At 40.8% G+C, this 15,141-nt stretch overlaps 1 protein-coding gene across 10 annotated transcripts in view; it reads right to left on the bottom strand.

Annotated features, from left to right (window-relative positions):
* Positions 1-567: 567 nt before the first annotated feature.
* Positions 568-15,141, bottom strand: part of UBE2H (ubiquitin conjugating enzyme E2 H) — a 123,987-nt gene continuing 109,413 nt past the window's right edge. For all 10 annotated transcript variants that reach the window (XM_036246606.1, XM_036246610.1, XM_036246607.1 and 7 more), the window contains 2 exons: positions 8,801-8,929; positions 568-1,920 (listed from right to left, as the gene is read on the bottom strand). In XM_036246606.1, the coding sequence (XP_036102499.1) occupies positions 1,796-1,920; positions 8,801-8,929 (254 nt within the window). In that variant the 3' untranslated portion in view covers positions 568-1,795. The remainder of the gene's footprint in view (positions 1,921-8,800; positions 8,930-15,141) is intronic.

Raw genomic sequence — 15,141 nt, forward strand, 5'->3', positions numbered from 1 at the left:
ATTAACATAAAATAAGTAAATTCTTTGTCTTTTTTTATTTAGGAAAATAATCATGCTAAAAGCAAGTTGTACTTTATATAGATTTTCAAAGAAAAAATTGATTGTGCTTTTTGAATAAAAAAAGATAGGATATCTTCCAACCTCATTGACTCAAATCTTGTGGAATATAGCACTTCTAAACTAAAAACACACATCAGAAAGAAAAATTAAAGTTTCCCAGTAGGACATTCAAAAATTGTCTTCAGAGGGTTTTAGGATTGGCTGGTTCTGCTCTTGTCCTATTGGTTGCAACACAAAAAGAATACAGAGGTGCTGTCTGGTGTCTCCAAATTCAGCAGGCAACACTCAGATTTGAAAGAAACTGTCGGCAACCTGGACATATGGTTAGCTGAGTAAACATTTCATTAGCAGGCATTTTAAACTATCTGACTTCCTCTTAACATTTACAGGAGAGAAGACCTTCTTCCTTCAAAACCTGTTTTACTACTACATCATATTTCTGAATCCTTTCCTCTATTCAGTCACACTCTGAAAAAAACTGTATTTGTTTTCCCCATGAAGAGTCACTTTGGGTACAAGAACCTTTATTTGTTCCAATTTTTACTCATTTGAAATTTAGAATGTGTGTTGGGTCTAAAATACCCATTTTCCACACCCACAAGCAGATGATGACCAGGCCGCTGCCAAGAGCAGCAGCAGAAGGAAAACCAAAACCAAAACCAAACCAAGAATGAGAGTACCCAGGAGTCACAGCCATCGGAAGGGTCTTCTTCCCAAGTCTAATGGTCCACTGAGCGGCTGTCCAAGGAGGAGGCCATCTCTTGGCAGGTGAAGATTAAATTTGTAACCTAAGCACAATTCACACACACACCAAAAAACCCAAACCCCCAAAACAAAAATAACCCACAGCCACCCTCAATTTAAAGCTTAGTCCAGGATAGTGGTCTCCAAGTGGCCAACAACAGGATGAGGATGTGACTCTGCACGTGTTGGATGAGAGGAAACATCTTCCCAGTCACTTCTCTCTTCCTGTCCTGTCCCCTCAAAAAAGGTCTGGATTACAATAAGCTCTACCCCATGAGAAAGAATCAGGTTCAGAAAACTTCCAAAGGTTCTCCAAAGCAATACACTCGTGGCTGCAGGGCTGAGTAGCCAGAAGGGCAGGAATCTACATATAAAAATGTACTTAAAATCCGAGTCAAAAATTGGTTTAAGTTTCAATACTCCAATTAGCTCCCTGTTTACACTGTTACTCCACAGAAACGAGGCCACCTGGAATCACAGGAGGGAGCGCTCTGATTCTGACGTGGCTGGCTCTAAATGCTCCCACAGCAGGCCTTTTCCTCCCCAATTTTTTCCTTTCCATTTTGAAAAAGCACTATTCTATCTTCACGTCCAAGAGCTGGTTGGTTTGGTTTGTTTCTTTGGAACCATCAATAAAAGAAGCAACTTTTTCCTGTTATTTTTACTCATGTCTATCTATCAGAGCGGCTATTTCTTTTGACAGTTCAGTAGCACACAGGCTGACTTGGCCAAATGGACTTATGAATGCATGCATTCAGATCGCATATTGCTACCAAAATGGAATGTGGGAATATGCTATGCACCTCAGGTTGAGAAATGACCAAGAAATCAAGATCTAAAGGGTGATATATAATATATATATATCAATGCTATTATTCATAAAAACCTTGTTTAGTAATAAAAAAAATTGCTTTGTTTAAATATGAATATTATAGTCTGCTTCTCATGGTTAAGAAATAATAGTCTTTCTGAAAAGCAGGTGCTTTTTCTACTACAACTCCATATCCTGGGCCTCATCTTCCGAAAAGTCAGACATAGAACTCTCCGACGAGCTGTCACCGGTGCCCTCTTCCTGCTCTTTCAGTGCTTCCTCCGTTGCATATTTCTGGATGTACTCTGCACAGGGGATGGGATAAAGAAAACACAAGGGCAGTGAGCAGGCAGGCATGTGCTTCAGCGACCCCAAAGTTGGCAAGTCCCAGGAAAGTTCAAGCTCTCCTTACATGCCAGAGGGTAACAAAGATGACAGTGTGGTCACGAAAGCTAAGGGGAAACCTTAGAGTTTATGCATTTTGCCCCATTAATAAGAGAGGCAAAGCAGGACATGTGACTTGTAGGAGAATAAATACATCGTGTCACCATTCCAGAACTCCCATGGCTCATCACTTCCCAGATGCATATCTAAAGGCAGCCAACCATCCTGGGCCCCGGCTGCAAGGCACAGGAAGGTCAGCAGACGTCCAGGACGATGGCTTGTGGTAAACGGCCCCCAGTCCTCCAGTTCTCTAACTTTCCTTATTGGCTGACCAGGAAGGATGCCCTCCTCCAAACTTGATGGTTTGGGAAAATGTGATCCTGCACTTTCTTTTAATTTTCTCTATTAATAAAAAATTAAATTCCCAGATAGCTGGACTAGTTGTGATTCCACAGTAATTTATAAGGAAATCCTCCATCATTTTTAGATCTGCAGTTATATAATTATAGTCAGCCAAATCTATTATTTTAGGAATAGATTTTAGCTTAAACAGATCCTGCCTGTCAGGTTTCTGAAGCAGCTGGTAAAAACAGTCTCTCAATCTGCTCAGGAATGAGCTGCTACCTAGCGACAGAGCTAGCTTGAGTGACTTTACCATGTATTATTTACCAGAAGATTTATGCTGCTATAACCTAGGCTGAAAAAAGTTTTAAGAACTGCTGAATAAACAATTAAACTTGTTCTTAAAGTCTCTAAGTGCATACTGTTCTCAAGTAAATAGCCTATACACAATATGAAGAGACAAAGCAGTTAGAATCCTATTCAGAATGCCAGCAGGAAAAAAACATATCCTCATATCCTTAAGCTGTTTTTCCTCCCAAGGAATTAAAAGGACTAAATAAAAGAGTAAGATGAAGTAAATGGCCAAACAGGCCTGCCAAATTTGAATAATTTAGTGCAGGAACCTAGATAAGAATATTTTTGTATATTTTTAAGAGGTTGTTTAAAAAAAAGAGAGAAGAATATGTGACAGAGACCATATGTGGCCAAATCTGGCCCTTTACAAAAAAGTTTGCAGATTTCTGACTTAGAGTCCTACAAATTCATAGTGACAAAATTTTATACTGACATGAATTGGGAAAAATAAAAGCCCCCAAGTAGGTAAAAACTGACCTCAGTTTACCCTTTAGAAGAAGAGAAATATCTATTAAAGCCCTAGTAATTTTACTTTTAGTCTCTAATAGGTGGCTACCTTGTTTCTTCCTTTGTAGAAATAACTCCTTTTTGGCTGACCATTATGGCTGCCCTCCTCCAAACTTGATGGTTTGGGAAAATGTGATGATACACCTTCTTTTTACTTTCTATGTTAATAAAAATATTCACTTCCTACTGCACTCTGACACTGTAATTTGATAGTATCAGCCTTCTCAATTAAGTATATTCAAGGAAACACAGACATATTAAGTGCTTACTAGGACAAGGGCTTTCAGGAGAGAGAAAAATGAAGAGCAAGGTCACTACTGAGCAGGAGACAGAAATGAAGAGAAAGGGCAGTAGGTTAGCTGCTAAGTGCCATCAGAGGGAACGGAGGAAGGGACTCCAGCCCGAGAGCCAGGAAGGAGTCACATCTGCACTGACCCCTGAAGGGCCTGTCACTGCGGTGTAGGAGACACCACCCAGGGGAAAGCCAGAGCCTCACCAAAAGCACAGAGGGAGGAGGGAGAAGGAAGTGGCTGTAATGTTAAAACACAACCTTGAGAAAGAACTACATTTGTTTTCTTTCTTTAAAAAAAATTTGAAGCAAATAAGGCCAAGTGTACAGGTTCATCTAGAGTTGAATGGTGGGCACACGGTTAAGTTCTCTGTTTTTCTATAGTGCTGAACCTTTCCTTAACTAAGAAAGATAATATAGTTGGGTATCCGAAACTCACCTAATTTTCCTGTCATATACTGATGCACTTAGACGAATAAAGGCAAGGTGTAGACCACACACAGCGGCAGAGAGCCTGGAATGGCAAGCTAAGGTGCCACTCAGTGAAGGTTGAGCAGGGAAATGACATATCTTCAGATAGTGCCAATGGTGTCCTGTTCTACAGGCAGTCCAATATTTACATGATAAAACAGCATCAACTCGTATGTATGAATGCTGATAATGTTCATGGTAAGAAAGGGCACATACACTGACCTGTGTGTGATGTTAGGTGTGGAAATGTCCACTGAGTAATTTAAGGAGAGAGGTCACACCTAAACACATTTTTTGAAAATCATCTACCTGGCCCAGCCAGTGTGGCTCAGTGTTTGAGTATCGACTCATATACCAAGAGATCACTGGTCTGATTCCTAGTCAGGGCACATGCCCAGGTTGTGGGCCCAATCCCCAGGGGGGCATGCTGGAGATGCCCAATCGATGTTCTCATCTCTCTCTCCCTCTCCCTTCCTCTCTCTCTAAAATCAATAAAGAAAAATATTTAAAAAATAGTAATGGCCGGTATGGCTCAGCAATCAAGAGCGCCGCCCGCGGACCAAAGAGTCTTGAGTTTGATTCCGGCCAAGGGCACATACCTCGGTTGTGGTTTATCCCCAGTCCTGGTTGGGGTTGTGCGGGAGGCAACCAATCAACGTGTCTCCCTCACATCGATGTTTCTCTCTCTCTCCCCCTCCAGTTCTATCTGAAGATTAATGTAAAAATGTCCTCAGGTGAAGATTAAAAAAAAAAAGTAAAAGCCCTGGTCGGTTTTGCTCAGCAGTTAGAATGTCAGCCCGCAAACCAAAGAGTCTTAGGTTCAATTCGGTCAAAGACATATACCTCAGTTGCGGCTTGTGCCTGGCTCTGGTCAGGGCATGTGAAAGGCAACCAATTGTTTTTTTTTTTTGTTCAGGTAGAGTGGGAGGGAGAGAGAGGAACAGAGAGAGAGAGAAACATCGATGTGAAGGGACACATCGAGTGGCCGCCACACGCACGACCAACCAGGGCCGGGGACAAACTGCAACCGAGGTACGCGCCCTTAGCGGTAACCGAACCCGGGTCTCTCAGGACCGCAGGTTGACGCTCTAACCGCTGAGAAAAACCGGCCAGGGCGAAAGGCAACCAATTGATCTGTCCCTCTCACATCGATGTTTCCCTCTCCCTCCCTCCTACCCTGTCTGAAGATAAATAGAAGAAAAAAATCCACAGGTGAGGATTAAAAAATACTACTACTACTACTAAATTAAAAAAAAAAAAAGAAATAAAAAAAATCATCTACCTGGAGAAGATTATTTAAACTTCTGAGGTTTGAATAGGCTTCCCTAAGGGTAGGGGAGGAAGAGGAAGCTAAAGGACAAAATCTTAAAAGAGAATGACCATATTTGGGAATGGAATGAGAAATGTTTTCAGAAAGGTGAGAGGGCCCTGGTCGGTTTGGCTCAGCGGTTGGAGCGTCGGCCTGTGGTACAGAGAGACCCGGGTTCGGTTCCCACTAAGGGCACGTACCTCGGTTGCAGTTTGTCCCCGGCCCTGGTTGGTCGTGCGGGTGGCAGCCACTCGATGTGTCCCTTCACGTCGATGTTTCTCTCTCTCTCTCTTCCTTCTTCCTCTCTCTCCCTCCCGCTCTATCTGAACAAAAAATGGAAAAATGTCCTCGGGTGAGGATAAGAAGAAAAAAAAAAAGAAAGGTGAGAGGTAAAATATCAAAGCTGCAGCCCTGGCCGGTTTTGCACAGTGGTTAGAGTGTCAGCCTGTGGTCCAGAGAGACCCAGGTTCGGTGTCCGCTAAGGGCATGTACCTTGGTTGCAATTTGTCCCTGGCCCTGGTTGGTCGTGCGGGTGGCAGCCACTTGATGTGTCCCTTTCATGTCCATGTTTCTCTCTCTCTCTCTCCCCCCCTCCCACTCTATCTAAACAAAAAATGGGGGGAAAAATATATCAAAGCTGAAGAGAAGACCATGAAAACATGTCTTGAGAAAGGTCCAAAACATTAGGAAGAAATGAGATCAGATTCAGTATAGGAGGGAAAACAAACTAGACCTCAGGAATTTAAGGCAAGGAAGCAAGAAGTTGAAAAATAAAGGAAATAAATAGCAAGACTTCTAGAGGAATCCATAGGAGCAGATTAAAGCTTCTGAAATGGGAAATGTCTGATAGTCTAGGGGGAAGAGGAGCTAGGAGGAAGGGGAAGCATGGGAGAACGAGATCACAGGTTGGTGGGGGGAATCTGAGAAATAAGACAGGATATTTCTTATTTCCTATTAGATGGAACGAAGAAATGATAGGGATGGATATATGTAAAGGTACAGTAGGAAGTCGGAGTGAGCTCAGGTCTGACAGCCATGATTTTCTTAGATTACTAAGGAAGACAAAATGATAGTCAACATCAACATTTCAGAAACCTAGAGCTCCCTAAACTAGAGCTACTATTCTAAGATAAAATGTAGGCTAAGTTTCTCTTGCAATGGGTACTATAGCAGACATGTACCAAAATAGGACTAGTGTTCAACTGCTGCGGCATAAGGAACTTAAGAACTGCAGAAACAGGTTCGGCACCGAGGTATCTGTGGGATGCAGACACTGTTAAGTGATTCCTTTGTCAAAATTTTAATACAGTGTTGTCCTGGCCTGTTTGGCTCAGCCGTTAGAGTGTCGGCCCATGGACCAGAGAATCCTGGATTCATTTCCCACTAAGGGCACATACCTCAGTTGCAGTTTGTTCCCGGCCCCAGTTGGGGTTGTGTGGGTGGCAACCAGTCAGTGTCTCTCTCCCCATTGATCTCTCTCTCTCTCTCTCTCTCTACCCCCTCCACCTCCCTCCCTCCCGCTGTATCTGAAGATGAATGCAAAAATGTCCTCAGGTGAGAATTAAAAAAAAAAAATGAAAGAAAGAAAAGAAAATTTTAATACAGTGTCATTATAGATTTTATCTGGTTGAAACTTTTTCTTGAAATACGTGTTGTTTGGCTATGTAGATATTCTGTTGCATAAATTAATTTGCAAAGCATCTGAGACCTAAGTAAATTAATTAAGAGTAGATTTATCTCGCCCTGGCCGGTTTTGCTCAGCAGTTAGAGCGTCGGCCTGCAGTCCAGAGAGACCCGGGTTCAGTTCCCGTGAAGGGCGCGTACCTCGGTTGTGGTTTGTCCCCGGCCCTGGTTGGTCATGCGGGTGGCAGCCACTAGATGTGTCCCTTTCACCTTGATGTTTCTCTCTCTCTCTCTCTCTCTCTTCCTCTCTCTCCCTCTCACTCTATCTGAACAAAAAATGGAAAAATGTCCTCAGGTGAGGATTAAAAAATAATAATAATAAAAAATAAATAAATAAGAGTAGATTTATTTCTATTTATCTCGATAAAGTATTGAGGGACCAGAGAAGACGAGAAAACAAAGAGAAGGAAACCAACCATGTTCCACCAGTGCCCCAAATGCTCCTGTTGGTCTTACACCTGTACAGTTAAAGTGAAGATCTATGTATTCAAGCTCTCGTTAATTAGGTCTACTGCCATCTCTCACAATGAGCCTCAAAAGGGCATATGCTTTGCAGAAGATAATTTTCTAAACTGCTAGGCAGATGGGGCAGGTGTGCTAAAAATTGGATATTTACCAACACCTTCCATTTGTTTAGAAGAACAGGCCTACAAATTATTTTCCTTTTTGGGAGAGCTTTATGTATCCAGACTTTTCCTTATGAACACTCTCAAGCATATACAGATAAAGAGAACAACACGATGAACACTGGTAAACCCATGTGAAGCTATAATCGTTCTTTTGCCAATTTTATTTCCTTTTTATGAAATTCATGTCCCATTAGCATGTAAACTGTTTAAGAATGGGAAAACAGGATTCTAAATCCTAATGGACGTGGAAACTAGTGCCACCATCGCTAACACATTTATAACTTCAATAGAACATTTCAAGTTTTATTAGAAAAATCCCATAGCACCAGGGCACAGTAGGAGAGAAATATGCGTAGATGAAAACTTCCAAAAGTAAAAGCAAATCAGTATGGGAGCTAGAAAAGAAGCCAGCTGGGTATTTTTAATTCAACAGGTAAAATGATATAATTTTTTAAAAGTCTAATGATGGATTTGGCAATTATTTTTCCAACTCCCAGAGGTAATTGTCCTCCTGAAGGGCCAGGATGATTACCGTCTATAAACAAATGTGAGATTATACCTTTCAATTAATACTTTATTCTCAAGTCCAATTTTCTAATTTTATAAGGAGAAGCAAATCAAGGTAAAGGTTCTTTTTTTGTTTTGTTTTTTATCCTCACCCAAGGACATTCTCCTTCCATTTTTTGTTCAGATAGAGTGGGAGGGAGAAAGAGGAAGAGAGAGAGAGAGAGAAAAACATCAACGTGAAAGGGGCACATCAAGTGGCTGCCACCCACACGACCAACCAGGGCTGGGGACAAACTGCAATCGAGGAATGCACCCTTAGTGGGAACCGAACCCGGGTGTCTCTGGACCACAGGCCGACACTCTACTGCTGAGCCAAACCAGCCAGGGCAAGGTAAAGGTTCTTTTGAACAGGTGCCCACAGGTATTTCTGGCAGGGTTACATCTACTACCACCCAGCAGGTAAGCCTCCCACATTCTCATCTTTCCTTTTGCCCTTTTTCTCTCCTTCCCTCCTTCCATGCTAGTACAGTACTTCCAGCCTTCCAAAGGTTGTCTTTGACCCTCAGAAGTACAGAGGCTAGTGAGCTCTGCTCCAGCCAGCAGCTATGTCTTTTTAGGCCTGAGAAAAATTATTAGTAACTAAGAAGGGTGATCAAAGCCCAATAGACTTAAGTTCTTCTGTCTCCAGGTTAAACTGTTTGCCATCTTACCTTTAATTTTCTGCTTGTATTCTTCTGGTCGGTGAAGATACATGGCTGCAGCATCACCATTGAGAGGATCTATGGGGTTGGGATAGGCCAACAACTGGGGCAGGAAGGACTCAAATATATTGGTAAGATCTGGAAAAAACAAAGAGAAATACATCATGCACGGAACAAACAAGTTCACCTAAAATTCATTTTAAAATTCAGTTTAAAAGTCAAACTGCTTACCTTCCTGGATATTTAACCAGGAAGTGTGCTCCACTATATGTGATCTACGTTACATATTCTTCTCAATACCAATTAAACATTTTTTTAATTTATTTTTAATTTGAAGAACCAGATAAAAGGTATACCCGATATTCACTTTGAAAGGCAATTTTCCCAATTCTAATTCACCCCATTTTCTAAATCGAGAATGTAGAAATACTATATATATTGTTTATTAATTAAAACTTGTGCCCCAATACTCTACTTTCTTACAAAATGAGTACTTTTGGCCAGTGTGGCTCAGGGGCTTGAGCATTGTCCCATGGACTGACAGGTCCTGGTTTGATTCCCCGTCAGGGCACATGCCCGGAGTGTGGGTGGGCTCAATCCCCAGTAGGGGGCGTGCAGAGGGCAGCTGATCAATATTTTTCTCTTACATCAATGTTTCCATCTCTCTCTCTCTCTCTCTCTCTCTCTCAACAAACAAAAAAACAAAAACAAAATCAGTACTTAATCTCTTAACATGGCCCTTTTCTACAGCTTGGAAAATCCCCATTCTGAAAAGTATTCAAGCACCTGATCTTAAAAAAAAATACACAATTTTACAGGTCTTGACATTTAATTCAATTGTCATTAACTTTTAATAAAGTTATTCAATTATTCTGAGTAATGAGAGTAAGTGCTTATATGGACAACTTAAAATAATAAATGAGAGATAAGAACTAATTTGTTGCATTTATCAATACTCATTTAATAAACATTTATTAAGTCCCCTCTTGCGAGATTCAGCACAAGGTGCTGCGTACACATATATTTAACAAAAAACCTGCAGTCACATAGTGTTTCATCAAGCAGACTCTGAAAACCTGTAAAATAAACCACATGTCCCCATTAACTTCATAGATGATGTAACTTTGTTCCCCAGTTACCAGACAGTGAGAACTTCAGTGCTTCCATTTCTCTGCCCTACTCTGGTTATTCTATCATGTTAAAGGAAACATTTCTCTTTAGGAGGGAGTGCTAATACAGCATAAAAACTACTTTTAAAAAATATTTTTTCTTTTTCTTTATTGATTTTTTTAGAGAGAGAGAAAGGGAGAGGGAGAGAGAGATAGAAACACCAATGAGAGAGAGCATGCCCCTTACTGGGGATCAGGCCCACAACCTGGGCATGTGCCCTGACCAGGAATTGGTCTGGTGACCTCCTAGTACATGGGTCAACACTCAACCACTAAGCCACACCAGCCAGGCATAAAAACTACTTTTAATTTATTCTGCTCTTTATATGTATTTTTAAAGAAGTATTATAAATGGATGTTTTATCAAGTTGCATCACTTTAGATTAGTGGTTCTCACAGCCAGGGGTGATGGTGCTTCCCAGAGGATGTCTGGCAATGTCTGAAGAAATTTTTGGTTGTCACATCTGGGTGTGAGAGGGGGCAGTGGTGCTATTACTATCTAGTGGACAGAGGCCAGAGATGCTGCTAAACATCCTACAACACACAGGACATTCCTCACAACAAATAACTATATGGAACAAAATGTCAATAGTGCTGAGGTTGAGAAACTGTGGTCTAGATAAAGGATTAGCAATCTTTTTATAAAGGGAGAGTGAATACTGTAGGCTCATGGGCCACATATGGTTTGTCATAACTACTCCATACTCAGTTCTGCTGTTGTAGCACAAAAGCAGCAATATATAATAGGTAAACAAACAGGTGCAGTTGTGTTCCAAACTTTATGTAAAAACCAGGTAGCCAAAAAAAACAAAAAACAGGTAGCCAAAGTTTGCCGACCTCTGCTCTAGAAAACCTTACAAACAGGAGGTAGCTCTTCCTTGTCACCATAAAGTTAAGGAAGTGAGCAGTTAGAGAATAAGCTAGCACTGCACTATTCAATAGAACTTGCTGCAATGATAACAGTGTAGCTGTACTGTCCAATATGGTAGCCACTAGCCACATGTGGCTATTGAACACATGAAATATGACTAGTTTGACTGTGGGGAACTGGACATTTCATTTTATGTAATTCTCATTAATTGAAATAACTACAAGTGGCTAGTAGATACCGTATTGAACAGCTCAGGTCTAGAAAGCAATGTATGGAGAGTCCCATGACAGCCAGCACAGTCCTGTTCTCATGTAGACATTGACACACAGCAGGTTTACCTTTTACTGCAAGTTACAAACTTGGTATTATTACACAGACTGGGGCTACTTCACCTTCATAAAGCTAACTTTCCAAGGAACCGAAGTATAGTAAGATTCCTATATATCAGGGAAAAAAATGCAAATTCCTAATTAAAAAAAAGAAAAGAAAAAAAAACTTCCTTGCCTTGGCTGGTTTGGCTCAGCAGCTGGAGTGACGGCCCACGGACCAAAGAGTCACAGGTTCGATTCTAGTCAAGGGCACGTACCTTGATTGCGGATTGACCCCTGGCCCTGGTCGGGGTTGTGCAGGAGGCAACCGACTGATGTGTGTCTCTCTCCCCCTCCCTCCCTCCTACTCTATCTGAAGATAAATGGAAAAGCATCCTCTAATAAGGATTAAAAAAAAAAATCTACCAAGATAAGCCCCAACCATCTGCAGATTTTCACTGCCATTTTACTTATAATTTTCTTAAAAAGGAAGCAACATATACAACAAAACAATAATTACCCATTGTATAAACCATTGATAATTGTTCGTCAAGGCTAAGGGACAGAGAAAAATGCTTATGCTCTAATGCTGGGTGGTGAAAAATCCATAAAATGGTATGTTCTCTAGAATTACAACTATGTACAGTATGTATCCACAGAATATTTAAAAAGTTATGTCAAGGCAATAAGCTTGTAATTTCTATTTTCCATGCTTCAAATGACATTTTACTTTTTTAATCTTTAAAAATAGCACTTTCCTATAAATATGTCCTTTCTACTTTTGCATATGTTTGACATATTTAATAAAACATGACAAGTCTGAAACCTTTTTCTTTTCTTCTCTTTATCCTTGGGTGGGTGGGTTATTAAAACAGTAGTAGAAAATGCTGAAAAGTAAGCAAAGTAAGAAGGAAAAACAAGGAGAGTGGAAGTTTTACAAATTAAACATGCTCCCAGAGCAGGGAAGAGTTAATAAGATTAGTTACACTAAAAATATTAACAGTAATGGCAGCAGAAACAGTTTATACTGAGCACTTACTATAAGCCAGGCACTCATCAACAGTTTACAGAGACACTTAATTTCACTGCAACCAATGAAGTAGGTACCATTACTATCTCCATTTTGCATATGGGAAAGAGAGGCAGAAAGAGGTTAAGTAACTTGCCCAAGTTGCTGGATTTCAAACCTGGGCCTATCCAAAATGCTACCTCTGTTAACAGATAAAATGAATACCGACTGTCTTAACTTCATGATGGCACAAGCTCCCCATGCCTCTGCATCAAAACATATACCCTCAGAGATGCCACCTTCTCCTCAAAGCTTTCTTTTTTCACAAGTTTAAGGCCAGCAAGATGGTCTCTAAGTGTTTCTGACGTTTCTGTGGCTGAGCTGCCTGATACTTCACAGAGGCAATATGCTTGTTTTCAAGTAGCTCAACCACAGGAAGTAGCCCCAGGCTGTTCAGATACCCACACATAGTGAACTGGGGGCTTCTCCTACCATGTCCTCACTACACTGTACTCTCAGAAAAATTAGCGGCTAAGTGTTCCTATCACACAACAAAACCTTAAAAAAAAAGAGTACAAGTTTTACTTGCTTTAAGTAATGTTCAGAAGTGCTTCAGGACTTAAATATTGCAGACATGTTTCATAACCAGGTGTTTCATATGTTCCAGGAAGAGATTTTATACCTTTTCTCACTACTTGCAGTTTTTCAAGCTCTCAATAAGTGGCTCTGCCTAGATATTTGTTCCAAACAAATAAAAGAATCCTCAATTATTGGTTCTTCCTTCCTGTGTCTACTGTCTTCTTGCATTAACATACTTTTGATCCATTTTACAGATGTGCTGAGTCACATCTGTAACACAGAAGTGCAGAAAAGGGAAAGTATGCAGCCCAGTTTCGGGTAAAGATAGCAACCTTTGACGGTCAGGATGTTAAAGCATTGACACATTCCTCCTGAAAGGGGCTAACAGAGCGATTACTACCAACAGGGTCCTCCCCAAAGAAATATCTCTCAAACATACAGATGTGCACAAAATCTTATTTCAAGATAAATATGTTGGCAGAAAAGGCCTAAACAAAAAATGAAGATGCTCATCTTTGGAAAAATCTATCATAATAAACATTTCCCCCAGAATTGTTAATAAAAACATCTATCATTTTACAAGCCTTTAAAAAAAAAAAAAATCCTCACCCGAGGATATTTTTTCCATTTATCTCAGATAGAGTGGGAGGGAGGGAGAGGGAGAGAAGGGGAGACGGGGAGAGAGAGAAACGTGGTTGCCTCCCGTAGGACCCTGACCAGGGCCAGTACATGCCCTTGACCAGAATCAAATCCAAGACTATGGTCCACAGACTGATGCTCTAACTGCTGAGCCAAACTGGCCAGGGCTCACAAGTCTTTTTAAGAAAACACACTAACTTTCTACTTTTTGAAAGATAGAGAGCCAGACATGGGTCACCCAAGCTACAGATTACAATCAGCTGGCTCTATTCCGGCTGCCTTCATTTTTAAAGGAAGTCCCAGGATTCCTGAGAAGTATGGTTTATGATAACCAGCTTTTACTTCTGCCTTGGACTAAATAAGCACTTATCAAAATGCAGTCCATTAGGACTGACTCTTCAGCCTGATCTTATCAGTATTCATATTAAAAATATTATAATATTCATTCCTCCATTCAGACACATAAACTAATAATTTCTATTCATATTTAATTTTTAGAAACATTCATATCATAACTGATCTCTCATCTAAAGCAGCAGTAATTTATCCCATTTAGTCAAGGGTAATGGTTTATGGGCAAATCTAGGTCCTGGCTGTTTGTCCATCAGATTTACCTATGGAATCCTTCTCAAAATATGCATGCTGAGGTCTCATACCCACCAACCCAGGGATTCTGATTTTGGATTGGCTGGTGCATGCGTGTGCGCTGCATGTGAGGGTGTGTAGAAATGCACAGCCAGAAAACACTACCTACCCTATGCAACCTTTATTCCCAGAGACCAAATGAGAAGAGGGCTATTTGCTTGTGGGTTCTTTAAGAAAATGCTGTCGTGGCATCTAAGCTGGGGAAGAGGCTCTAGCTGAGTAGCCCTCCCTGACCCTTTCATCATCCTTTTCTGCACACCCTTTAAGCAACCATCACTTCCTCCATGAGGAGGTATTCCAAACCAGGGGCAGGAAAAAGTAGATCCATTTTAGGTACTAAAGGGCTGCTTTAGAGCAGAATAGGTGATGGGTATCACCTAACACACTGTGGATATTGGGCAGAGCAAATTCCATTAAGCGGAACTGTTTCCAGCAAAAGGGGAGCTGGCTCCTTAGAGGTGAACAACAGATGAAAAACCTAGAAGACCACAGGTCTAATCTCAGGTCATCGACTGACTGGTTCTTTGACTTTGGGCAGGTCTCTTCCTCTCTGCATCTCAATTTTTTCATCTGTAAAAAGAATATAATACTATAGTTCCTTACAAGGAAGAATTACATATTACTAAAAATGACTATAAAATAGACTTCAAACTGCATCAAAGAGGACTAGACTAAAATAGTAATACAAATATGCCATCTTCTGGGTAGAAATTTCAGCTACCTGCATCCCTTAAGGAATACATGTTCATTAAAATGAGTCACCCTTGGGGGAAAAAAGGCACCAATTCTTAAAGTAAAGCCACCCTACTCCAGGTGACTCACAATAAGGTGGTGCATTGCTTAAAGAAGAAAACATGGGAGGGGATGAATCACACATCTCATGTTTTATTCTTGGCTGTTTATGAACCAGTGACCATAAGTTATTTATTCTTCCTTTATTTCCTTTGAAAATTAAAATGGAAACTCTTGTAAAGCGTGCTGCTATCTTCAGCTTAAAGCACTGTGGATGCCCAGTTTCACGTGGTCTGCCCCACCAGAAACCACAATTACCAAGCAGGCAGTCATCTTGAACTTACATAATCTTCATTTGTTTTTAAGATTTAACACCTAAAATGCTGTAACTCAGAAAA

This window comes from Molossus molossus, unplaced genomic scaffold (assembly GCF_014108415.1).
Source record: "Molossus molossus isolate mMolMol1 unplaced genomic scaffold, mMolMol1.p scaffold_m16_p_7, whole genome shotgun sequence".
Taxonomy (NCBI): Eukaryota; Metazoa; Chordata; class Mammalia; order Chiroptera; family Molossidae; genus Molossus; species Molossus molossus.